Source organism: Solea solea, chromosome 20 (genome assembly GCF_958295425.1).
Source record: "Solea solea chromosome 20, fSolSol10.1, whole genome shotgun sequence".
Taxonomy (NCBI): domain Eukaryota; kingdom Metazoa; phylum Chordata; class Actinopteri; order Pleuronectiformes; family Soleidae; genus Solea; species Solea solea.
Genome location: NC_081153.1, coordinates 10,639,102 through 10,665,618, shown reverse-complemented (window position 1 = coordinate 10,665,618; position 26,517 = coordinate 10,639,102). Strand labels below are relative to the sequence as shown.

The 26,517-nt window shown below is 42.7% G+C and overlaps 1 protein-coding gene across 1 annotated transcript in view; it reads right to left on the bottom strand.

The window, feature by feature from the left end:
• Positions 1-26,517, bottom strand: part of csmd2 (CUB and Sushi multiple domains 2) — a 207,931-nt gene that overhangs the window by 18,709 nt on the left and 162,705 nt on the right. The window contains exons 41-57 of the mRNA XM_058618872.1: positions 25,289-25,405; positions 24,941-25,150; positions 22,738-22,926; positions 20,156-20,333; positions 18,848-18,993; positions 18,684-18,764; positions 17,817-17,930; positions 10,885-11,073; positions 9,872-10,018; positions 7,572-7,760; positions 6,823-7,008; positions 6,197-6,391; positions 5,704-5,877; positions 5,426-5,599; positions 4,943-5,116; positions 1,155-1,343; positions 756-929 (exon numbers count right to left, since the gene is read on the bottom strand). Coding sequence (XP_058474855.1) covers positions 756-929; positions 1,155-1,343; positions 4,943-5,116; positions 5,426-5,599; positions 5,704-5,877; positions 6,197-6,391; positions 6,823-7,008; positions 7,572-7,760; positions 9,872-10,018; positions 10,885-11,073; positions 17,817-17,930; positions 18,684-18,764; positions 18,848-18,993; positions 20,156-20,333; positions 22,738-22,926; positions 24,941-25,150; positions 25,289-25,405 — 2,826 coding nt within the window. The remainder of the gene's footprint in view (positions 1-755; positions 930-1,154; positions 1,344-4,942; positions 5,117-5,425; positions 5,600-5,703; positions 5,878-6,196; positions 6,392-6,822; positions 7,009-7,571; positions 7,761-9,871; positions 10,019-10,884; positions 11,074-17,816; positions 17,931-18,683; positions 18,765-18,847; positions 18,994-20,155; positions 20,334-22,737; positions 22,927-24,940; positions 25,151-25,288; positions 25,406-26,517) is intronic.

Genomic DNA, 26,517 nt, shown 5'->3' with positions numbered 1-26,517 from the left:
AATCCTGTTGTCAAATGCCCTCAATTTAAAACAATCCCACACCGTTTAGTACTGATGGGCACTGCTGTTGCTCCTTATTTCACAAAGAGTTGGTCAATATTACTAAGCCAGGGAAATCTTTATAAAGAGGTTGTGTCATGAATTGTGATATTAAACTGTCGCTGTGGTAGTAGTTTATCGTCAGGCAGCCTATGGTACTGTGTGTGTGCGTTTTCGTATTTGTGAACATTCAGGGGTACTCGGAGTCCTGAAGTGAGTTGCTGTGAGAGAAGATGTACCCTTGTACGTGGGCCGATGTGTTTATCGTGCTCCATAACACTGCTGACGTGTGAAAATCCAGTTCTTCCAGTGTAATATAAGCAGATTAAAGCACTTTTTTTTTTATTGGGGACACTCCTTTTGCCCTTGAGGCCTGTGGAGCAGAAAAGCATCAACCTACAGCTGCCACCCAAACTCTTTCTTTGTTGGCCTAGCATTAAGATATAAACCATGTACTGAAAAGCGGTACTACATCTAAATTATTCATGTTTCAGAGGCAGAAAGGGAAGAACAAGTTGAGAAGATGGGCTAAAGAAATATTATATCAGCAGCCCCATGCTGTTTGTTAAAACATCCACCCATCCCATCTTCTACCACTTTAGCCTAAACTTTCTTTTAAAATCGTCAAGTGCTTCACATCTCAAAATGGGGTTGTCTTCATTATTATTGCTACAAATCACGAGTCAGGCAGTCTGTCTGGGTGTAGCGTTCCATACCAGAGCAGTGCGGGGGTGAGCCGCTCCACTGGCCGTCCAGCTGGCACATTCGCGTTGTGTTGCCGATGATGGCACGCGGACCCATGCAGCTATACCTAATGACTGAGCCCACTGTCCGACGGTCGCCGGAGATCTGGGTGTACGGCGGCATGGTGGGACGGTCGCACAGCACCACTGTCCAATCAAAGTGGAGAGATGGGAAAAAGAGAACAGGTGAATAAGTTATGCCATAGAGTGATGTCGATTTGCCTGCACATGTGAATTAAAATCCAGCTTATTAAGAAGTTTTAGAGTTAAAAATGGAGAGCAAGACTCCCTTTTAGAAGTGGGAGTTAAGCCAGTTGGGCTAGACCAGTTATTTAATCTATCACTTAGTGGCTCATGAGTTGAGGTACTCACACAGGCACTTTGGCAGGGAGCGATCCCAGGTGCCGTCCCCCTGACAAGAGACGGAGCTGGTACCCAGCAGATAGTAGCCTGGGTTACAGCGATACGACACAGTGGTCTGGAAGCTGTAGCGGTGTGGCCCGCTGGACAGTACCTGCCGAACACTGTTCTCTAAGTGTCCTGGGTCTGTGCAGTTCACAACTGAAGACAGGGAGGGACGTGTTGGTGAGGGGAAATGAGGGAGACAAAGAAGAAGAAAGGCATTTTGTGTAGAAATTGTATGCATTTTGATATAATGATTTGATGTAATGACTTTTTTTAAGGACCCTTTCCCCAGCCATGATATAGATTTAAAGTAAATGCTCATTTTGGAAGTAATTTTCCCTTTGCATTTACTCTGTGTCCACTACTTTTCTCATTTACTACTTCCAAACATCCGGCATCCATCCATCCACTCTAAATGAAGTAGGAGGCAGACTCCGGAAATAAACATTTGCTTCATTAGAGCCAGTCTCCTGCTGGCCGCAGTGTTGCAGAGATGGTGATGGATGGAGAGCTCACGGGAGAAGAGGCACCATGTCAGTTTAGCACCAGATGGAGGGAGTTAGGCAAGACGAGAATGAGGGATGAGTGAGGAGCCAGGGACAGCGAGCGAGGGGAGGTGTGATACAGGGTTACGGAGGAAGAGACCATGATGGTGCAGAATGTATTAAAATGTATGACAGAGTGTCAGGCTGTGACTGCTACCAGCACCAATGTTTCAGAAACAGAGACACAAAACCAAAACCTTACATCACCTCAATAAAGTCGGAGTACAATGATCAACAATTTCTGCAACTTAATGTGTACTATGATGCCAAAACTCTAATGGTCTCTAAAACACTCTCTGACTATGCCCACACAGCCATTATGCCCCCAGTCTGCCATGCCAGTCTTACCCCCCTCCTCGAGTTTGCTTTTGCCACGGCCAGAATGAACCCATTGTATGCTAATGTGTCTAAAAGCTCACTTATTGCACCCTCCCAGACAGGCTAGCACAGCTAAATAACCCCCAAATACCAATTTAATGTATTCCTTTCAGTAGAGCGCTGACCTGTGGTGCCATCATTTACAACTCGCTGCATAATAACACTATAGTGCATGTAAAAGCATTGGACCTGCTTCAGTGTGAGACTTTCCAAGTTTGGAATTCAGCTTTGTACAAATGGGCTTGGGCAGCATAGGCTCAAAAGTGATCCAGCAGTCGCCTAAAACGACTGACCTCCTGGTACATTTTTGTGTGTGGCAGTGGGAGAGAAAGTGAAATGATGAGAGGAAGACAAAAGAATAAAGTGAAAGCGGAAGAATGGCTGAGGTAATCCATCTCTGTTCGACTCAGAAGTGGGGACCCCGGTCACCCTCTCCTCCTCTTGGTCTCCTGCCAAGTACTGGTGCTGTAAAGTGGTGTGTCAGTGAATGTTTTTTTCTGTCCTGTGTCTTTTACTTTTTATTGCTGGAAGAGAAATAAACACTCAAGTCCTCCAAAGAAGGTGTTATTGTGGCTCTGTTGCTGTAACTCAAATTGGTAGTGATTAGAGCGGGATAGAAAACTGGCTGGGCTGGTGGTACTTTCCTGCTTCCTGCATTATTGATGGACCCTACAGACTCTTGTAGTTAAAATCTAGTCCACAGAAATCATTAACTCTGTCTGACTGACTCCTGCCTTGCCCTCACCTCTTTTCCTGCCTTCTGTATCCATCAATTTCCCACTCTGCCTTTAAAATAAAAGCCAATGGCTGAGCTTTGCTTCGGCAAAGGTGAGACGGATATAGCAGATGTCAAAGAACTTCAAGTTTTCTACTTGGGGGAAGAAGAACATGACAGAGAGGAAAGCACGATTCACCAAATATGTCTTGCGTGCTGTAATTAAGGTGATAAATCCGACTGACGACCAGACTTCTAAGCAACTTATGTCTTTACGGTGAGGATAAAGCACTGCCGCAAAAGGCACCCACATCCACACATAGAGTCTGCCACACAACGCGTCTCAGAGTCAGCCTCTGCATGGAAACAGGGCCAATGCTAATGTGATGCAACTACTAAAGCATAGAGATCCAAGGCATATGTTTGAGAGAAAATGTCCCTACTCTTACTTTTTTTTATAAACGCTGAGGGAGTATTCCTGTGGGACGCTTAACCTCCTCATCCTCGTGTCTGAAAAAAAAGGGTAACATCTCTTCTCTCCTCATTTAAAACAATCTCATAAGTCAATCTGTCATTGGCTCCGTCACTAACTTGTCAGATTCTGGGTCCATCCCTGTGAGCGGCCCCTTCCTGTGCCTGTCACGAAGCCCTCACGTGGAGATTTTGAGATACATCACTTGTCACAAAAAGCACTGCACTTGCAAAGCACTTGCAAATTCAAAGTAAAGCAGTACTGTTCCCCAGAAAGACAGCACAGAGGACTCTCAAGAATCCTGTGATAATCGTTAGCCATCTCTGACGGCTGAGCCTTAAAGACTGAGAGGAAATGACACCACGTGCAAATATTATTTCAAATCCTCAACGGGCCATGCGGTTGAGACAGTGTTAATGAAATAATCCAGGTTTTTCTTTGGTTTTCCATTTTAATTTCCCAGAAAGTGACTCCTTTAAACTCTTGCTCCCGCTGCGTATCCCTGCGCTCCATCTCCGCTCTCTGTGATTGGGGTCATTTGTGGTCAAAGAAAGTATGACCTCGTGGAATACAATAGGTAATTTAATACCTGATAATAAATAAAAGGAGGACTATACAAAAAGAGAACTAGATGAGGAAATGAGGAAGAATTTTTTTGAGATCGACCAACCTTTTGAGGTGTAAATATACAGTACATATAACAATGTTCTATTTGGGTTTCTGTTTCAGTCCCGTTTATTATGGCTTGTGTTTCCTATTCTCTCTCATGAGTTTTCATGCCCACTCTCTCTACACCACTTCCTGATTTTCCCAACCAGTATTTAAACCAGCTGTATCCACCAGCTCCTTTTGAGACTGTCAGCTAATTCTCCAGTGTGTTGCTCCCGGTTCTTCTTACCTGCAAGTAGTAACGTGTTTTTTTGTACCTGCCTGCTTGTTCATTCATTTGTCTGTATGCCTGGCTTACTTCAATTAAAGTTCATTCACTGAACTTGTGTACCTATGTCTGTTTTTGGGTCCTCCCTGTCTTTGCTGGCTCCATCAGCTGTGACAGAGCGAGCTGTCCCACTAAAGACTCAGCAGACCTTAATTTTTTTTATTTTTTTTTTTTTTTCTTGTGTGCGGAGGAACTTAATGAGGTGACTCGCCATATGCATGGTCTTCAAATCGTCTGCCAGTACGCCTCTAGCATAAAGCAGAAATATGCAGCTCTGGCATTGGCAGAGACTCTTGTGTCGTCTAAGCCCGAGATGATGAAGAGTCTTGCCATCGCTGATTTTGTGGCCTCTGCAACCGCAATACTCATTTCCTCCTGTTATGGTACATCAAGTTTGCCTGCATCCCAGTTGGCTAGCAATTGCTAACATAAACGATTTTGAACAAACTGTTTTCGCTCTCTCTCTCTCCAGGCACATAGACTACGTTCAGATTACCAGGCTAAAGTGACTCATATCCAAAAAAGATTTTTCTGTCAGTGTGAACACAGAAATCTGATCGCTAGTTCCAACTTTCAATGCCGATGCACCGTTTTGTAACAGTGTGGCTGGTAATGTTATGGTATGTGATATCTGGCCTTTATCAAAGTCCATTTATCTGCATGCAGAAACGCATGACACATGCATTCAGCGATGTACTCGACACTTACTTTTACACCTGGGAAGGGAGTTGCTCCACTGCCCGTTTGACTGACAGGCAGATTTCACAGCGCCCTGCAGAACGTATCCCGTATTGCAGACGAACCGCACGGCGTCATTTAAGTTGAACTGGTTTCCTTGAGTCAGACCGAAGGTGGGGTTGCCAGGGTGTCCACACGTAATGGCTGGAAAGGGCAAAGGAGAAAAAAATTACAATGAAATTGTAGTGAAATTGTCTGAATTTGTCCCACAGCAGCTACATTTTAATATTTTCAGCCTTGACCACTCTTAAAATAATCTACTTGTAAACAGTTTACAGTTTAATGTCGCTAAAGTAGTGATCCATGGTGATCTTAGTTTGATTGGGAGAAGGTAATATTTTTGTTTTACTTACTACAAATCCCTGATGTGCCTTTTTTATTCAGAGGTTCTGAAATTCTAGCCAACATACTTCACCCAGAGCTTAAATAATTAAATTATCTCCGGATACTCACGGACACAGACAGGAGTGTTTCCTGACCAGCGGTGATCCTGTTCACAGATCCGCACTGACACACCGATGAGACGAAAACCCGGGTTACACTGGTACACAACGCTGCCTCGATAGTTGTAGTTCTCCCCAATTATCTGTCCATTCACGATAGGCTCTGGGGTGCCACAGTGGCCAGCTACGGATGAATGGGTAAAGAAACAGTCAAGGTCACATATCAGTCTTTTCAACTTTTAAAGTGCACAACTTTTAACTTTCGTTTTTTCCAGCTGCAGATCTCACCGAGACACTGGACCTGTGTTCCACTCCAAAGCCCATTTGACATACACTCTCGTACCCGAGAGCCCACCAAGGTATAACCTGTGTTGCAGGAGAAAATGGCAGTGGCTCCATACACAGTCAATGTTCCAATCTTGTTGCCATTTGGTGGGGTCCCAAGGTCCCCACAGGAGATGACTGAAATGGAAAAAAAACAACATAATATTGCAATGCCATATGGTCAAAAATAAAATCAATATTCATTTGTCTTGTTTGGGATATGTTTTTCTTTAGTCTACATTCACTTTGTTTTGGTTGGAAGGTTTGCGCCTGTTTTGTAATGATGTTTTCTTAATATCACAGTGGAAATAACATTGATTTGGATGCAATTATATTCCAAGTCTTGCAAATTTATTTTCCTGGCCTCGGATTTTTCTGTTCTTTTTCTGCAGATGAAGCAGTCGAGTTAAATAACATCAGGGAATGTAAGACTGTAAGATGTGCAGTTTTCACTTACTTCCACAGACCAGGCGTGGATCTGGGTAGTTCCAAGTGCTGTTAGCTTGGCAGCGAATGATCCTTTGACCCCTGTAGTAATATCCTGGGTCACATATGAGCATCATAATAGCATCGAATTGGTTTTGAGTTCCGTAGATCAGTCGCCATCTCCCGTGCTCCACAGCAGAGTGGCCGATGTCAGGACAAGTCACAGCTGGAGGTCAAAACAACATAATTCATTCCAATGCATCGTTTGTAATTTCTCTCAGTTCATACACTAACAAAAGACCTAGTTTGATGACGTCGGGAAGCGGCGCAGATCATGGGAATTGTGCACAGCAAACACCAACAAGCAGTTATTACTCCTTAGTAGCAAATACACACAATTAAATGAGAAAAAAAAAACACAATTCACTGGTTAATTAGTAGGACTGAAAGTTTCATTCCTCACTCTGATTTTTTATTTTGCCCCTACATTTTATAGCAGAGACAGTAAAGTGGAAAATTAAAAGGTGACAAAAAAACAAAACCGTTTGCTACTTTAAGGAGAAAAATGATGGTTCCACTACTTAACAATTACATTTTTGGATATTAACAAAAACGTAAATGCAGTGCAAAAATAAATAAATAAAGAGCAATACTCACAAATACATCTGGGTGGGGCCTCGATGGGGCTCCACCTCCCCGATTCTTGACAGACCATTGAGGTTGTGATTGGCCCAGCAAGTCGAAAGCCGGGATTACACTGATAGTTGACCCTTGCTCCTAGAGAAAAGTCTTGGCCAGCAATGCTCCCGTTGACCGGAGGCACTGGCATTCCACAGGACATCACTGCACGGAGCAAAAGACGTGCATCAGGAAAAGGAAGGCAGTGTGGAGCCAGCACTGATGTGGAGCAAATATTAGCTTAGGCAGCCATCTGCCCAGTAGTAAACAATCAAGTCTCCAGAGACCACATGCATTTCAAGTGGAGATTACACCTTGTGCAGACTTGACCAAACATTGAACAGGGCTGGCTCAGTTTTCATTTTCATCTGATACAAATATTTAGGCTGGAACCTAGATTTTGAAAGTGGATTTACTTATTTAGACTTCAAATTATTATTCTTTTAAAGAACAAAATGGAAATCACTAAACATGGGGCATCACCACAGGCTTCAAAAACACTAATGGTGGTAAATATTGGAAACATGTGCAGTTTTAAAATGACACATTTTTTGTAGTTCCAGGGTTGTTTCTATACCATTTTGGAGAAGGGAAGAAATGATCATGAAGATCATATGATAAGAGACACAAGACAATGCAGCCTTTTAGATTTCTGTATTCACACTTTTCTCGTCAACCCCCCGCCATCCCATCATCTCCCACAACCTGCTGCCACGATGTGTCCTCACCTTGGCAAAGTGGCACGGGAGCGCTCCACTGGTAGATGCCCTGTGCAGACCGGGTGCATGAGGCACTGCTCTTGCCAATGAGGCGAAAGCCCTGGTCACAGCCGAAACGCAGGGTGCTGCCCAGCTTAGTGCCGGTCAGACTGTGCATTGTGCCATTTACCGGGTTGCTCGGAGGGCTGCAGTAAGCCGCTGTGTAAAAAATAAATAAATAAAGATACAAATATGCATAGCAAAAGTGAGAGCAACAAGCTGGAAAAAAATAGAAATGATGCAAGATGATGCAAGTTGTTGTAGAGGAGGTGAAGGATTAATGTGTCTCCACTGTCAGCGGTACAATGCAATCTCTTATAGGGGAAAAACTGCAGACGAGAGACACGGAAAATTGATAAAAGCAAAGTTATGTTCTGCAAAGCGAAACAGGAGTTTGTCAGCAGCGGCAGAGGAGGATCATAAAAGTGATGGATACATAATAACAGGAGCGAAGTATCTGTTTTTGTTTGTTGGCTAAATTGGTGGCTGCAATAACTGTTCATCATTTGAAACAGTGTCGGCAACAGGTCCGGGGTTCCTGAAAAATTGAAGACTCTCAGGCCTAAATTGCCTTTTTTGCAGATCTTACAATAACATGGCATTGCCACGCACCTGCCGGAGAAGGATCACTTTGATGAAAAAGCACAAAAGACTGTGGTTACATTGAAAAAAAAAAAAAATGCAAAGTATCCTTTACACTGACATTACATTTCCATAAATATGTGAATTCTGAATCATATGAGGCAGTGAGAAAGCACACACATTTAGGTTAGTGGGCCCGTGTGAGACGTTGCTGCCTCATAAATTGCTGTCGTTAGAAAGAGAATTTAAAGATTTTCAAGTGAGCTGACAGACCATAATATTGTGGCACTGAAGGGGTATTCGCTAAAACAGGCTTCGTGTGAAATTTGACATTGAGATCCACAAAGGAATATGTTGGGTTTGTTCAGGCTTTTGTGAAATGTAGCATTCAAGTGTGAAAAGGTTGTCATCTAAGTCATGTCTTCAAAGGATGAGTGTCCTCCTCAACCGCTACATGGAGAAGGAATGGAACAAACCCAATATAGGAATCAAATGATAGTACAGTGACAGAGCGATGTTCCTCGACAAGGCCACCTGTCAGTCACTGTGAGTGGCGGCTCTTGACTCAGCCTCAAGAGCAGTTCTACAATCGTTTGCCCCTTTCCTGTGTTCCTTTCTCTGTCTCTCTTCATCTGCCTGAAACTGTATCCAGCTTGTCTCACTGAAATCAGCCCTACAGCTCTGAGTTATCAGATTCGACACAGGCAGGTGACTGCGTTGGATTAGATTATAGAGTAGTAGAAGAAGAAGAAGAAAAAGGAAGGAGGGAGAGGCTGGTTAAAAGAGACAAAGGATGAGAAGCATAAGCATAAATAGTGGGGGAAATAGTGGCAGATTGTAGCCGTGGATGGAGATAAGTCTAGAGAACTGAGGAGGAGAAGTCTGCAAGTTTGGAGACGGAAGAGTGGCCCGTGGGGAAAAAAAAAGACGGATTGATGAAGATCACAGACGAATGCAATGAATCTTCCCACGCCATCTGTTTCTCCTTCCCCTCCCTTTCAGAAGGCAACTGCGCACTGACCAAGGCAACTTGTAGGTTCTCAGCCATCACTTTGTCCGTCTGTCACTTCACCTACGATGGCAAAATCCATCATGTTTATGAAAAGAAAACAGTAAAAGACAAAAAAAAAAGAAAGAAAAGAAGGCAGCGGGAATGACAAAACATCTGGGGCAGTGGACGTAGCGTTCCACTGCAAGGACGGAAGAGGCGATTAGTCAGTCTGGCTGAGTGGTGTTGATACAGCACGGAGGGAGCCTTTTAAATATTTACACAGTCATGATTCACAGCGAGTTACGCAGGTGTCATATACACACACACACACACACATCTTTCAAGGGAGCAGGACAAAAAAGAAAGAAAATTAGGAAACACAATAAACGACATTCTCCAAATCCCCAGGACTGTGCAGTATAGCATAGCGTACCGCAAGATGCTTGCTACCGCGACCAGGTTGCCATGGAGACGGGTCATATGTCTAGCTGTTTTCAGCTGCATTTTGCAGTCCAAACATTGACACACAATCCAGTGAGAGCAAACGTACACAAATGAAAAGTAACAACAACAAAAAAGCAAATTATGAGTCATATAAGTGAGTCAGGCGTAAATAACCCACTGCAATGAAAAATCGTTTTCGGATTAAAAAAAGAATGTAACGTCATGCTGGTATATATGCTTGTTTAGGACTCACCTGAGTATCGTATTCTGAAGCCTTTGTGGCTGGTGGTGTGATCAAAGGACCAGTGCAGAAAGACTTTGTTGCTGGAGCTGGTGATACTCAGCGGACTGGAATAGTTACCACTGAGGGTGATTAGGAGTGTGCTCTGTCTGGATGGACCTGCGTAAACATTTGGAGAGAAATATGAATGACTGATAGTGGATGGTTGTTTGTCTCTATGCGCCCCCCTGACTTTTGCCCTATGTCAGCTGGGATTGGCACCAGCGCTCCCCCGCGACCCTCATGTGAAGGATAAAGCGGTAGAAGACGAATGAATGAATATTGATGATGTAAAAAAAACTGTGAAATAGTAATAATATACTATTCCAGCTAAATAAACAACAGAACAGATAACACATTTCTAAAATGTCTGTACTTCAAACAAATGTAATTTAAAAACATGAACATTACGAAGCAAATCAAATCATCCTGAGTTATGGCATTTAAGGGATTATGCACTTTGCTCAGCTTCCTATTATTGACAAAACGATTTCAATCCGTAGTTGGCTCGGAAGCCCTAAGGTTAGCAAATGCATGTTCCCCTCCACTCGGCAGGGGATAAAAAGCACTAATCAGCAACACCAGTGTATACGACAGCCATTTTCTCAGAGCAGCCTGGCAGAGTTGCTGACTGAGCCTCTAATCACATGCAAATGTACAAGATAGATGTAGCTGTTCTGTCAACATGAAAGGGAGCCTGTGTGCCATTTTCTGTTAGTGGACGCCTTGTTATAGTAATTTCAGACGGGCTCATTTCGCCTGATAATTGTGGATATTCCACAAATATGCACAAATATATATGTTTGAAAAGTTGCTACAAGTGTGCATGTCAGCAATGTCAAAAACAGGACGCACAGTTAAACTGCCGGACAACTAAATATACTAAAATATAAAGTACTAATATACTAAAAATCATATGTTTTGGTTTGGGGTCTTTGGTCTGTTTTCACATAATATCGCCTTTACGTGCAGACGCAATGACTCACCGTCAAAGATCTCGAGCTCGTCAAACTGCCGGCTGGTCTGGAAGTGTTCAATCGTGAAGGTTATGTTGAAGCCTGGTTCCACTTTGACCACCCAGGAGCAGGACTCAAAATGGGGGAAACCATTGCCCGGTGACTGACTCATGATGACACCTGTGGACGCTGTGAGCACCTCATTCATGGGACAAGTCACTGTTGAGAGACATAACAAAAGAGAGACACTTGTTCTAACTCATTGTAATGATGGGAATAACATTGGTGTTGTAGTCTTTGGTGACAACTTTAATGGTTGTTGATTCTTTTTTTTTTTGGGAATACAATTCAGCCTGAAACACAAATTGGATTGGTTTTGTCCGTATTGTTGTTGGAGGGCAACTCAATGTGACTAAATGACATAACTGAGCTAATTGTCATTCTGATACACTCACAGGAAAGACAGCTGTCTATGTCAGTCCAGGAAAGGGTGAATACAGTTTCCTCTTTTCCAGAAGTCGTCACGTGCCCCACGTCCCACCACACCCCTCAAAAAAAACACAGCGTGCACTTGGACATTTTCAAAGTTGTTTCAGTCTCAGCTCCTCTGTCTAGGTCTGATGCACATTTGCTGCAGTGCCGTGATGCCGACCTCTTGATCTGCCAGAGGTGTTTGCAAACACAGTGAAACTATAAGCTGCAACATCTAAGGAAGCCAGTGCTGCAACAATGACAACAGATTTCCCAACATTTCCTGTTGTTTTAGCTGCTGATCTAATGGGACTGCACACTGAGGAGGTAAACCGTGAAATTACCCTCTCCACAGCAGACAAGATGTACATTTGTTATTCTTGTTTGATTGCGCAGTTAAATCAACACCTCTTTAACTCAATTTCAACAAAAATAGTGACCATTAAATGGGACTTAGAAGAAGGCAGAATTTACTGCAGGATCATTGCATTAGACTTGATTACTTTAAGCTGGGTGTTGCTATTACACTGAGTATACACACAGCGTCTTAAATAATAATGACTGATCTACATTTGACAGTTCATACTGTAGCTGTTTTAGTCAACTCAATTGTTAGTCTTAAAAATTAAAAAAAATCAAGATCATGTGCATGTGACTTTAAAAGACTTAAAAGTAGACTTTAAAGCCTGTTTTTCTTCTCTTTTTTTTTTTTTTTTTACCAGATTCCTTTTGCATAATCATACATTTCATGTGTGTGTGTGTGTGTGTGTGTGAGTCAGCCAAGTGTGGCAGAAAATGTAAAGTTTATGGAAATGTGCTTGCTGTGTGCTGCAATTTGAATACCGGTGCCTGCTCTGCCTCGGGGTAAGGTAGCTCCGGGCACTCGCGGCTCCTTCATTACATTGGTGAAATATTGAACGCTCTGAGTTGCATTATCGCAGCGGCTCCTTTGTGGGACAGTGTCGTGTGCATATATTTGTGTCTCTGAATGTGCTTATCTGTTACTGTCAACACAACTGTGTGTTTGCCTTGCCTTGGCTTGTTCACCCTTCTTTCATGATGGAGTTCACACAGGAGGGAATTAATATGAAGATTATGGTAAAACAGGCTGGGTTAAACAGCATTCGCAAATAACTCTTTAGTGTTTGCTTTACCTTGCTTGGTGTCAACTATAGGTGCAGTTATTGCACAGCTTGTTTGAGTAGTAAAATCCGATGGGTCAGTTACACATACACCTTGTAATATTTCTGTATACCAGACTACTGCAGTGTATAACGTACAGTACTGAGGGACAACTCAGCCAAAAGATGTCTGGTGAATCCATCACTGTCAACTCACTGGCAGACACCGTTTGCCAAAGCCATCTGGATCAGAAACCTAAAACCATAGCCATAGAATACTTGCCTAACGTTATCATTAATATGGACAGAGTGGAACTTGAATTCTTAATTAATGGCAGCCACACTTAGGGAAAAGAAAAAACGAGGCACAGGAGAAAGAGGAAGTGCAGAAGATGCAAGAAAGTTTAAATGCAGAGAGAGAGAGAGGAGAAGTGAAATAAGCAGTTTCCCCCCCATTAAACCTGATGGACTATTTCATTCTATGGAAGCAATACAATCATTTCTAAATCATTAACTAACTCTCTTTTTTTTATTTTGAGTCAAATTATTTGGTTTTTAGTAAGTAGCTGTAATAAAGTTCAGGATATTGGGTATGAGAAGCCCTGACTGGAGTTTTTCCACAATAATAACCAGCTCACTGCATGTGTTTCCTTACTTAATCACCTCAAGAAATGTAAAATAATGCCACCAGTGTTGTAATGTAACAAAGTACAAATACTTTTTTACTGTAACTACGTCAAATTCACACATATCTGTACTTAACTTTATTTAGATGTCTGACAACTTTTACTTTTTCTCCACTACATTTCCCTAAATAAAAATGTGTACTTTTACTCCGATACATTTCCCTTAACCATCTTTGTTACTCGTTACTACAAAATAAAAGTTAAGTTGGTGACGTAATGCCTGTTTGTTGTCGCTAGTTGTTTTTAAAGGCACCTGCTGTTAGCCGCTCAGCTGTTAGCCGCAGATTTCGGCTCCAAGTGGACTTAAAACACACCAGCCCGCGTCTTCTCACTGCAAGGCAAGAGCGCTAACCACTACACCACCATGTAGCCCCCTTTGATACTTAAGTACAGTAAATGTCAGGTACTTTTACTCAAGTCATTTTCTAAAAGGTGACTTTAACTTCTAACAAAGTCATTTTCAGGTAAGATACTTGTACTTTTGCTCAAGTATCGCTTTCAAGTACTTTATACAAGACTGAATGCCACTAACTAAAAGTCATGTTAACATTATTTGTGCCAAAACCAAACCAAATTTTACCAAAAGGACAAAACAACTTTTGCAAATATACTCCTTTTATATTTTCATAAGAAGGATTTGAGGCATACAAAAGTAAATGAACTAACACAAACCATGTTTTCAAAGTGGAATATCAATTACAGAATCATTATGGACATCAGCTGCAACACAGGAGCACGCAGCAGTGTCGCCATGTTTCAGTTACTCCGCTCAGTTTGTAAAATTATTTACGACCTGGAGGGCTTCGGTGGATGAGAACCAAAAGGCTTAAATCCTTCACTCGTATTGAAACTGACTGTACCTGGAAGTAGCACATAAAATCAAAGAGTGAAGTTCATTAAACAATCAATTCTCTGAGGATGAGATGTGTGTTGTCAGTGACCTTTCAGGGAGCGCCAACGTGTCTTCAAAACTGCCTTCAGCTTGTCTTGGAGCTGATGAAAAGAGACAGGCATTGGCTCTTATCTGTGGGCTGCTACTTATTAAACGATTCCACTCTGAAATGAAGCATCACTCTTTGGCTGTAAACAAAGGGGGGTATTAGGGGACAAATCTGACACCTTGGGAGAGGCAGCTTCAGCACGCAGGGTGAGATGAACACTGATAGGGGGCTCGAAATGAAATTTCACTTTAATGAGACAAGGGTTGAAATGAACAGGTTGGTGGAATGACAATCTGCGAGACATCCTTTCCTGCTTCAGTGTAAACTGTATAAACAGTTCCCCGGCAAAAAAAGAAAAAATATGATACGCTGGAGGGTTTCCATGCGAACAAGCACAGATGCGCGCACATCTGCATCCGTAAACATGTGTGCACTCCAGTGTACGAGGATGGCAGCGCATGTGCATAAATCCGCGCTATATCATGCATGTACCACTGCAGTACCGATGAGCAGCCTCTACTCAATTTACTTTTTGTTTAATTAGCATAAGCCAAGGAGCGATAACAAGCTGATTAAAGGGGGCGTGCTTCAACGTGCGCTTTAAATTGGATCAGGACCTAACAGCTCTATAAAATCATGGACGACAATGACTGTGCAAAAACATACGGGCAGCTGTAATCCCTTCTACGAGAATAGAGGAGGTGGCGGTGTTGGGTGGGAAAAAAAAAAAAAAACTCCAGGGAACAAAAAAACAACAGACAGCTGGTGAGGCAAAGAGACAGAGTTGGGAAATGAATGTGCTGGCCGATTATGCAGGTTTAAACCAGCAATCAGTGTGGAGAATAAACTCGGGGACTTTGGATTATCAGGACTCATTGTGCGTTATTAATGAATTCATGCACCAGTTTTTACTGATGCTGTTTGCCTTGCGTATGCGATGCTGGGACTTCATGTAGTCTCGGGAGACAGCAGATGTAGTTAAAGGTGAGGAGTCATATACAACATCAAATACTATATATATTACCTGGCTGCTCAGTGGTCGCAAAACACCGGGGGAGGCTAAATCCACTTGCCGCTGTGACTAAATTTAAAACAAGTGGAAGTGTGTGTCTGTGTTTGTACGGCGTGTTAGGCGGTTGCTTTTCTTCTCCTCTGCCTGCGCTCCAGTATTCGGTGACAGACTCAGATCTGTGGACTGACGGTCACCTGTGCATTCCAGTGTGTGAGCGTACACTGCACTATGTTTTTGAAGAAGTCTCAGTGAAGGACAAAGTAAAAGAGTGCAGGGAATAAAAAAAGGTATGGTGTTACGTGAGAACAGAAGCGTGACGCTCGAGGGCCAGCGGTGGGGAGCGAGGTAGGAGAGGAGAGAGAGAGAGGAGGAGGAGGGGGAGGGAGTGCAGACAGAGGGAAGGCGGAGGAAGAGAGGAGATACTGGCACAGAGGGAAGGCAACACTGCAGAACCGGCTGTATCAGCTCCAGTGTTGCTCTTTACACTCTCAATGACAACCCTCCACTGTTGTGTAACCCAAACACATACCTGACCACTGTTTTTTGTCTAGACTGTCTGTGTACAAGCGCGCGACAGTGTATTTGTGGCGACGGCAGCTTGATGTGAAGGGAGGGTTGCGCTTGTCAAAGCAAGAAGTGGTGATTTGATAGGTGCAGCTGCAGCCGGCATGTCCCCTGCATTTCAATGAGTTGTACACTTCTTCTCTTCACTCCCCCACACAACTAAGTCTCTCCCTGTCTCTCTTCCTTACCTCTCACTTTTAAACCCCATTCTTCTGCTCAATTATTCCTCCAGCGTTTGTTTTCTCCTTAATTGAGAATCCTGCAAGCATTTTTCTTTGACCTTCCTCTCTTCACATGGAATCGTCTCCACCTCCTCCTTTACACTAGCATCCGTTCCCTTTCTCTCGAATTCCTCTCACTCAGCTCCTAAATCCTCCAGCTTTCATTGAAAGGGATTCTTGTTGCAGGTATTTTTTTTCTGTGCAAGAAAAGGGACAGGTAGGAGTAAGGTGGAACTGTATCTCCTCAGTCTTCCAGCTAAATGGGAACAATTCACAGAGAAGGTAAGCCATGTGCATAAGAGCAGATTGACAACTAAACGGTAACTAATTTCCATTTGGATGTTTTAAAAATTGCGCACAGATTTGATTTGTTAAGCAAGGCAAACCAAGCATTTTAAAAATGCAATCATAAGACAGTGTAAGCAGACACAATTACATGCAGGGAAACTTTTTTTTTACTTGAATCAGGCCCTACTCTGCCTCCCTGGGTGTCCTTGGCACATTGTTCAACATCTTCATCATTAGCCTATTCATAGATCAATTTCCCCTATCATTGCCCTCCTTTTGCCTAACTCGTATTTTTCTTATCTCTATAGCTTTTCATCTCACGCTGAGAGCATTTGCATATTTTTCCTATTTAGCACACAAAATTATCCAGCTTTGCCTACTTCTCCTCTTCTGCCACTAACAGTGTGGGATGCACAAAGTGACAGTGACAAAGCAAGATGAGGGGGGGGGGGAGACGGAAGGCATTTCAGAAACTTTAAAGCGGAACAAAACACTGAGACCCCTTCACGCACCCAGTTTCTTTCCCGGGGGGCGGCGGGGGGGAATACTGCACACCACATACAGTATTATGATGATGATGATGTGTTGGGAACACTACAGTCATTGAGTCCTCTGGGAGGAGGATATCTCAGCGTGAAGAGAGCACAACAGTGGCCACCCTCAGCCTCATGGGAGCCAAGTATCATCCAAAGAGAAAGAAGTGCTTCCAAACTGATGTGTGCTTGCTGTTCCATGACTGAAGGCAAAGAGGCCCATGGGAGACAGACATAAAAATGCCAAACTACACCGACAACATGAGTCTATGATTAGAGCAAAAATGATGGTGGCTACTTATAACCCTGTTGAAAATAAACAGATGCATCGCCTGTGTTGTGGTGTAACTGTCAATCATAGCAACATAACATAACCCTACTAACAAGCAACGTTCCAATAACGTTAGTTACAACCAAACCACAAACTAACATTTAGAGAACGTTGGGAAGACTTTCCTTATCAACCACAGGACAACCTAAGGAGGAACCTTCAGGGAACGTTCCCAGAACTCGAGAGGCAACAATAGCAGCCATTTTGTGCAGCTACTGAAGCCTACAAAGACCATTATATTTACAAATACACCCATTGTTATTGCAATAAATTATAGTTGTATACAGATTTACGTGATCAATATAGATCAATGATTCTTCATCGTTACATTTCTCTGACTGTCTGGAACAGAATAAAACAAAGAAACTTATTTCTTTTGGGTTCGATTTTTGTCACATATGAATACATTCAATCACTTTCATACACTAGAATTAACTGCAGAAATTGGGAGATTTTATTTACTTTGACCCCCTATTTGTACTAATTTTAGATAAAACATTTTTAATGTAGCCTGGAGGGAGTTTAAAGGGAGCGCTTATGCCGGGAAGTTTGCAAGTGTCATTGCTGTACAATTAGAGGTACGAAAACTGAAAAAGCAGTGCTTGACCTCTCCCTCATTAGGAGCTGTGAATAAGCCTCTTATCTCCCTACTGCTCAGGTGCAACGTCTCAGTGGTCAGCAACTCAGACTAGGGTTGCACTGACTGTATTCAGTCTCCTGGTGTGAAAGTGCCCCCCGTGTCAGCGTGAGCAGCGTCTTCCGTGATAGTTCTCAAACCTCAATCATTCACTCACCATCACATGAGGGTGGAGGCCCCTCAAACTCCAAGTGTGTCCCCAACCGGCAGGTGAGGATGCTGTTTCCACGTAACTGGTAGCCTGGAAGACATCTATAGCACACTATATCACCTGGCAAGAGAGAGATAAAGGAGGAAGAGATACAGGCAGTGACAAATCAGAGATGTGGCAAGAAGCCAACATGTCGAGAACTAATCATGATCCATTGTGTGTTTCAGTGAAAGAAAAAGTTAACGGTGGAGTAAGGTACATAATAAACACCCACTGGGTATCCTATAGATGAAACACTACGTCAGTGTCATTGCCTTTCTGTCTCTGAATGATAATGAGTCGCGGAGATATGCAAATAAACAGATAAAGAGTATACATCTCCATTGTCTTCTGCGAGTGACAGAAACAACACCTGCCTCATTATCCCTTTGGCTTTTTGATTATTTTGCCTGAAACGTTAATTTATACCTTTGCCTCATCTCCATGGTTGATGTAGAACTTTGGTTTGCATGCGGCACTCATGACTTATGGGACATGTAACTGTCAACGATAAAGAGGGGGAATGAGGGATTAAGGCTCAATCCCAGTACTATCACATAGGTGTAGTATGCCCTAATTCTTGACGCAATACTTGCTTAAATGATGACAAATCACTTTTGAACCTTTTGAAGTCTCAGTTCCAAGGGGTGGTGAGTAGGCCAAAGGAGGGGTAAAAATTAGTCATGGGATTAGGTCTAACTCTTCATAATGTTGCACTTCCACAGCAAGCGCATGAAAGTACTGCAAGAATGTGAACATAGCCCTTACAGCGGGGACTGTGCATGTGTTCGATTGTCCAAATATGTGTGCAAATATGCCTTTTGTGACACCTACCAATTTTAAACTCCTTGCTTGCCATCAGGATCTCTGCATTTGGGATGATTGGGGGAGGCAGACAGTACTGGAGCCTATATGCTTTATTGAGAGGACAGAGTCAGTCATAAACAGAATAGGTAAAAATCACTGAATTGAAATAACAGGTAAGACAATTTAGATACCTTGATAGCTGATGCGGAAAAGTCCCCCTTTCTCTGTGTTACTCCGGAAACGTATTAGCACTTGATTGGATGTGCTACTTGGTGGTTCATAGGGCTCTCCATCAGTAAACACTCCCAGCTTCCTGGTGGTCTCCTGTGGACCATCCCTGTAGGAAGAATGTCACTACTTTACTAAAACTTCAAAAATAACTGCACCCCAGAGACGCAGTGATCATTAACTGCAGGGTTTTCTGTCAGTAGCCTCTACTAAAGTGGTCACTTTGGTCTTTAACCATGAAGTACACCAAGACCAAACAAAGCCCCATGCCAGATCATTGTCAAGCAGCTTCCAGCAGCAGAGTATGACCAAGCTGCTCCCACTTCATCAAACCCAAACCAATTACTTTGGACTACTCTGGATGATTATGTTGAAATAAGGTAGAAATTACAGATAAGTATGAAATGACAGGTCTGGATCGTACAGTCTCTGCTAACTGTCATCCAATAGGAGTGTCCCTGAAAGCTGTGGCCCAGTCGTGGCAGTCCCCTGGCGTGGGCATGGCCGATTAAACCAGCTCCCAGATTCCTGCCACAACCATTCAGCTTAAAAACCATCTGTCTTTGGCTGTCAGACTGGGCATGGGCGATTACAAGCAGCTCTGGAAACGGCTGGCTAGGGACTGCTGCCTGACAGCACTGTGGCCAAGCCACCATTATGGGGCCCATTTTCTTGGATCAGTAGTTCAGTGGATTGATACAAAGCAGTAGTAACTGGAAACTGGGGAACATTATGGGCCCAATTTTGGCTCTGCGGGAGCTTGTTGGGAATGATCGACGCAGTGGGGGCTGTTTGTTTGTGAAGAGCAACAATAGATAGGAAGAGCATATTTTTAGTTTACTCGCCATGTTGCCCGAGTATCTTGAACTCAAAAATGTTTGCACAAATTTCATGAGCAGCCTTATCTTCAAAACATATCACCACCTCATGCCATATATATATATATATATATATACACTGTTCATGAGGTCATCTAGTTGCCAGTTCAGCTGGCAGTCAAATATCCGGTCTCACTGAGTGCTGGGACCTTTGGAGATTGTCTCTGAGAGAGCAGGATCAACTGGGATTGGCAGCCATCATGCGTGCAAAATCTCATGTTTGGTCACACATATGGCAGGCCCGGCTGCACATTATGGAGGCGATGAAAGCAAGCCTCATCCACTAATACTCAGTCGGGAAAAAATAAACACTCCTACCACATAAAATAATGTCCTAATATAAACATTTCCACCAGCCAATGCCAACCCTTCCTGGAAACAGTGATCACTTACCAGACGGAGAGAAAGTCATGAGGCCCGTGAACCTGAAGCAAGGTGAAGTTGAGTTTGATGCCTAAACCAGGCGACACGGTGATCAGCCAGGAGCAGTCGGCTGAATTTGGATACTCCTCCGGATATCCCGGTGAGAAGATGGTCCCGTTGTCAGAAGTGATGTTCCCACCACAGGGCACTGAGTGAGGGAGGGAGGGAGGGAGGGAGAGAAAGTCAGTGTGCACAATAGTGTGTTCAACTGTATCATTCTGCTGCAATTGATGGAAAACAGACATATTTTAGCTTTCATTAAATTCATCTCGTCCCTGCGTTCTTCACTCTACGTTTAGTGCCTTGGCAAAAGATTAGCCAGTAAAGCTTGTTAGCAAGTGGGGACTTGGATAGAATGTTTTGCTCTGATAAGACCTCTACCCTTTTTCCCAGAAGAGAGAATGAGCAGGGATGAGTCAAGGGGTTAGTATGTTCTGGGCTTTTGAGGTGTGTGTGTGTGTGTGTGTGTGTGTGTGTTGGTATACATCTACAGTTTCGGCTGCACCTATACTATGTGGTCCTTGTGTGTGGAAATGTCTTTGCCCAATCTAACAACAACGGAACGGCAGACATGCCTTTTATCCCTAAGGTTACCAAAAAAGGTGAGCACAATCGATAACCAGCCTCAAATCTACACTAATAGAAAGTTTAACATTCCTGAAATAACCCATGAGATTCTCACTGACACGGTGATTATGTAGTCTCACACTCCCACTGGTGCCCAAAGAGAAACCCAATATTCACAGTAGTGAGGCAGGGGAAAATCAGGAAGGAGCGGTAATCGCACCAGTGCAGGCATTTCAAGCAAACCAAACAGGGTATTCAGCTTAACGGCACACCCTCGGACGCCTCTGGGTTTAAGATGATTCCCAAAGCAGAGACTGCATCTATTTTTTGCCTTCACAGGTTATGTATGTTCATGTAATACAGTTGCCTGTTGTAGCCCTGTGGAAAGTAGCATCCCACTGCTGCTGCTGCTGCTGCTGCTGCTGCTGCCCCACCTGTTAAATGAGCTATTGATCAGACTGACTGATTAAACCTTGAACACACTGTGGAGCTGAACCTCTGGGTGACACCATCGATAAGCAAGGTACTTCAGCCTTATGTGTAAAAAAAAAACAAAAAACCTGTACGCTTGCTTGGAGTGTTAAGTGGGAACAGGCAGCCACTGAGACCACGGGAACTGTTTTAGAATAGAAAACGCGAAACAGATGAGTGGCGAATATATATAATGTTATAACCTACTGTTAGCACCATGTTTATTTACACTTCATATCGAATATTTTGTGTATACCTGAGTGCAATGTATTTACAGTCATAGAGAAGAGGGTTAAGCAACAACAGGAAATATGGCCCGTGGTTTCTAGAATCATCTAGAAACCATACAAACCCTGAAACAAACAGAATGACATTCTGTCTTGTCGCGTTTTCATGGGAAACAAGGAAATGAAATGGGTATTCATTCCCAAGTAATGCACATGCAAATAACACTCATCACATAATTCTGCTTCTAGGCATATAGTGACACAATTATATAAATTGGCAAGAAATGGGCAGTGCGATGATGAAGGGGTTTTTCCATCAAGATTGAGGTACCACTTCATCTCCTGCTAATTCACCTCCTCACGCCGGGTCACAGCATTTAAGCCAATTCAATTACATTCACAGTCAGAAGCGTCAGCCTAATTCTCCAGTTCATTTTTGGAAAGCAACAGACGTGCACTCATGTGAGAATAAAGAAATGTTAATGGTGTGTAAAATATTCAATACGGTATTATTGCCGCATATTACATCAGCACATTACTGGGCTGCGACGGAATTGCCTTATATGATCATTGAAATAAACACTAAGACTACAGATGCATGTGAGCGGAGTACTGCGATGGCGGACGCTGCGATACGAATGACATTCAGTTTTATGCAATTTGCACGCATGAACGCTCCTGGACGACGTCCTATACAAAGATTGACGAAATTAGAAGACTCTAGCAGGTGTCTGGTAATACGACAAACAAACAAAAAAATAGCTGTGAGAAAATAAAATCTTCCTGTTCTCTGCTCCTCTCACTCCCACTTATCTCCCCACTTGCCCGTTTAAAGTTTGAGTGTCACGGCCCTCACCTCTCTCAGTAATTTTGCCCGCCTTATTGAATCATCGACAACTGGAGCGTGAGAATGTGGGTCAAGGACGTGGCAGAAACAAAGAGCACCCATTACCTTTCTCTCCAATTTTCCTGCCCTATTTCACTGAACTTTTATTTTGTCTCCATTCCTCTTTAGCACAGTATTGATTTTCATCGTGGCATTCGTTTGCTTCATTAATGGGGGACGATTATTCACTTTAATTGCATGATTCATAATAGATAATCATTATCTCCATGGCTTGCACTTTGCACTAATGATGCAATAGCTCAATACATTCTTAAACAGGAAGTTATCTTGAGTATTAGTTTAGTTGTACATTCATTTTGCAAGTCGAGTCACTTGTTTGTGTTATTTAATGTTATTTGGATTTAGACAAGCTCTTGTGTCATATATATACTGTACCGTACCTTCGCAGCGAGGGAAAGGGTGATCCCAGTTGCGGGTGGTGCCGTGCTCACAGGTGAGGATGGAATGTCCCATGAGTTGATAACCAGGCAGACACTCAAAGGAGATGGATTGGCCTACATTGAAGCCAGCACCCACCACCACTCCATAGTGGAAAGGCTCCGGATCAGGGCATTCCTGCAGCTCATACGCTGAGAGAAGGAGGAAGGGAGGAGCAGTTATTTAAAATCTATTGAAATAATCAATCATATACTATTGAACGATGTTTTTACAATGATGCAATTATAGCAAGTCTTATAAGTAAGCCACACGACTAAGAAGAAAACGTGGATTACTTTGTACTTTTTAAAGGCACAGTATGTCATTTCTGCCGCAAGGAGTCTCTTCATCAAAACAATAAAAAAAGAAAGAATTCTTGGTTCTCCTGTGTGTTTGCACTTCACAGGGAGAGCTTAGCTTAGAGTTAGAAGACACAGCAAACGGCAATGAGTAGTCTTAATCCCTCAGTGACAAATCTCTTCTTCCTCTATCAGCTTCTCCTTTAAGGATCATCTGCCTCATCTCTTCTGTTACACCAGCCGTCCTCATGTCCTCCTTCACAACATCCATGAACCTTCTCTGCGGTCTTCCTCTTTCCCTCCTGCCCCGGCAGCTCCATCGTCACACTGGCTAATGACGAGCACGGGTTTATTTCCTTCCGCGTTCTGATGTGTTGAAGGGGATTTGCCCCGGCAGTTATAGCAGAGACGTGGAGAGGGGATGACTTTATCCGCTATCTTTAAGGATTATGTATTTAAAGGGTTGTTGTAAACATTCTAACTTTTGTAATTACACACCTCAATAAAATGTGTGATGTTAAGTTTCCCATTAGTTTTTTTAGATATTTCAATACATATTATATTTAAAAGCACATCACACATGTGCCCTGATTTAGAGATGTCCAAAACATCGACCAGGGAAATGACTGCTGCAGATCCATTGCTGCAAGCAAATCACACAACCAGCACTGATTTTCCTCAAAATATGAATGCTTCACTGGAGACAACAGTAGTGCGGCATCCTCTATTTTTACTTTCCATCTTTTAATTCCCCTTCCTCATTTCTGTGTTGTTCTTCCTCTATCTTGCTGAGTCCTCCCACTCGCTCTTTCTGCCTCCTTCTCCTCGGATAGAAGTTTTCAGAGAGGGGGGGGGGGAAAGAAGCCAAGGGCAGTTTTGACTTGTTCTGGAGGAGTATGAAATGCAGTGTGGGTAAATGATTCTCACCTTATTTCCCCTGTTGGATACAAAAGCAGAGCAGGCAGTGAACCTCGAAGAGCCAGGATATAAATATGGCTAAAGATATTAATTTCTATGGATCATATCTTCCCTTCATAGGAGACAGCTGGGAAGGGGGGGGGGGCTTGTATTTGCAAATATAATGCTTGATTTATATGCTAATGTACACATAATTATGTAATTGCACAATGCCACCTCTTGATTTGTCAGCTCGTTTGTTGAATCACAAAATATAAACTTTGTATGCCTGTTGCATTCATGGACAAGGGCAATTTATACGGATATGCACCGACGCTTTTTATTGGTACATAGTGAAGAAATCTTTTAGGGGGATCAACAGTTTTATATACAGAGATTTATAGATCTTGGGAATTTACAGGCTGTGTGGGCTGATTAGTTTGACACAGTCAATGCCGGGGCTTATTCAGTAATGTTATGGCTTCACGGCACACACCTCACAGCGAAGTGGCTTTAATAATACATAAGTGAACATGAAGGGAAAGAGTTAACACTGCTCAAAATTAGAGTTCATTATGATTTTAAAAGACATAAATCATCTCTGTGACGCTAGTCCTTAAAGTGACTGGGGTCATTTCAGGCAAATAGCTCTGGCCATTATGGGTAAATTGAGTGAACCTTTACAGAACCACATTTCAGTGGCATCAAAGGTGGTTCAAAGCAGCCGAAAAGCTTCAGGAAGTAATTACTAGTTTGAAAATAACTTCTAATACTGATACTGGCTCAGCTCTGCAATTAGGAAATGTTTGCCTGAACAATTATGCTCATTATAAAAAAAATATACTTTAGCAACGTTTATTTTTGCCCGAGACAATCAAGGGGGGGAATATAATCTAATGTCTCCATCTTCAAATCTCTCAAAGGGGCCTCTGAGGACACTCTGAGTCACACGTCATGTGTGGATTCTTACCGTGGTACTCAAATCTGAAACCAGGTTTGTTCTGTGAATGGTCACTGTGGAAATACACGGTGGTCTCGTGGGAGGTGGTGAGAAGTGAAGAGGGAACATCCTGACCACTGAATCGCCCGATCACTGTGCTTGTATCGAGGGGCCCGTTGCGAATCTCAAGGAAATCATGGTTGGCCTCGGTGGAGAAGTTGAGGAACCGAACATGGGCTCCTGGGAGAAAAAAAAATGAAGCAAAATAATGTGTTTTTTTTTTTTTTTGGAAATACTGATAAGGTACTCCTTCTCAGATCTACACAGATTTTAAGTTCTTGTCAAGATATTAGAGCTTATTAGAGCTTAGATGCTCACCAAAACCAACTGGCAGGTAGACTCTCCAGGTGCAGTCACTGTTGCTAGGGTAGTTCCCAGGGAAACCGGGACTGAGAATCATGCCCTCCATCTCCTCCCGGATTCCGCCACATTGAGCTGGTGAAAGGGCAAACACATATTTTCAATATTTTCATAATCATCTACAAAGATTTTGTTCCCACAGATTAAAATACTTGACATTATGTGCCTCATTGCACTTGTTTATTTCGTGGGTGGCTTGCGAAAAATGCAACGCTTGTTGAAAATACTTGTTTATATTGTTTACTATTATATCATAGTATAATTTCAACTTAATCATTTGCCTGTAATAGTGGAAGTGCAATTAAGTGAAAGAGTGTATTGGATCGAGAAAACTAAAAGGAGCAAAATGCCAAGAAAACAATAATAAAGGGGGAAAAAAAAGAGCACAAGCTGACTTGAGGAGACAATGAAAAAGAATACGTCTGAATGAAACCACTGGGGGGAAAAATCAGGGTGATGTACCATTGTGTTTCCTATAAGGAATAAACGAGGGGTTAAATGTTACCCTGTAGCAGCAGAAAAAAGCCTGAGGTAATCAGGAAACTGCTGATGCCTGTGAACACCATGAATCTTCCCTCAACTTTAACCAATCACGGTCTGAGATGGAACTAATTAGGCAATAGTAGGTATCTCCAATAAGTGGAGCCCGTTTGTCAAGGCACACACACAAGCAGGAGAGTGGAGAGGGAAACACTGCAGTTTCCTTTTAGTTTTCAAGGCAGAAATACCAAAATAAATCAAATGCAACAATGGGGTTTTTTTTGTTCATATAACTAATATTTCTTTTCATTTACAACAAAGAGTTAACCTTGGAATTAAGTGTTTCTCCTGCTACAGTTCGAAAAGGCTAGTGCCTCAGTTTTCACATGAAAACGCTGGGGCTGTGCTTCCAGCTGTTAACAAACAGCGTTTTCAAACAGTAACTTTCACATTCACCTCGTCTGTCAAATGAAATGAGAAATGAAGCTAAAACTCTTGTCTGAATGAGGCTCGTTTTGTCTGTGAAATGCTGTTTGAAAACACGAGTATGGATGTAGCCATTAGTCAACTGGAGTATGTACCAACAGAACGATCGCGTTCTGCTTTAATTCAAAGGCGGATGGTGATATAAAACACTCAGTGCGTGTGGTGCAACCTTTCCCTATGATGTGCTGTATGATAACAATCCGAAAAAGAGAAAAAATAGT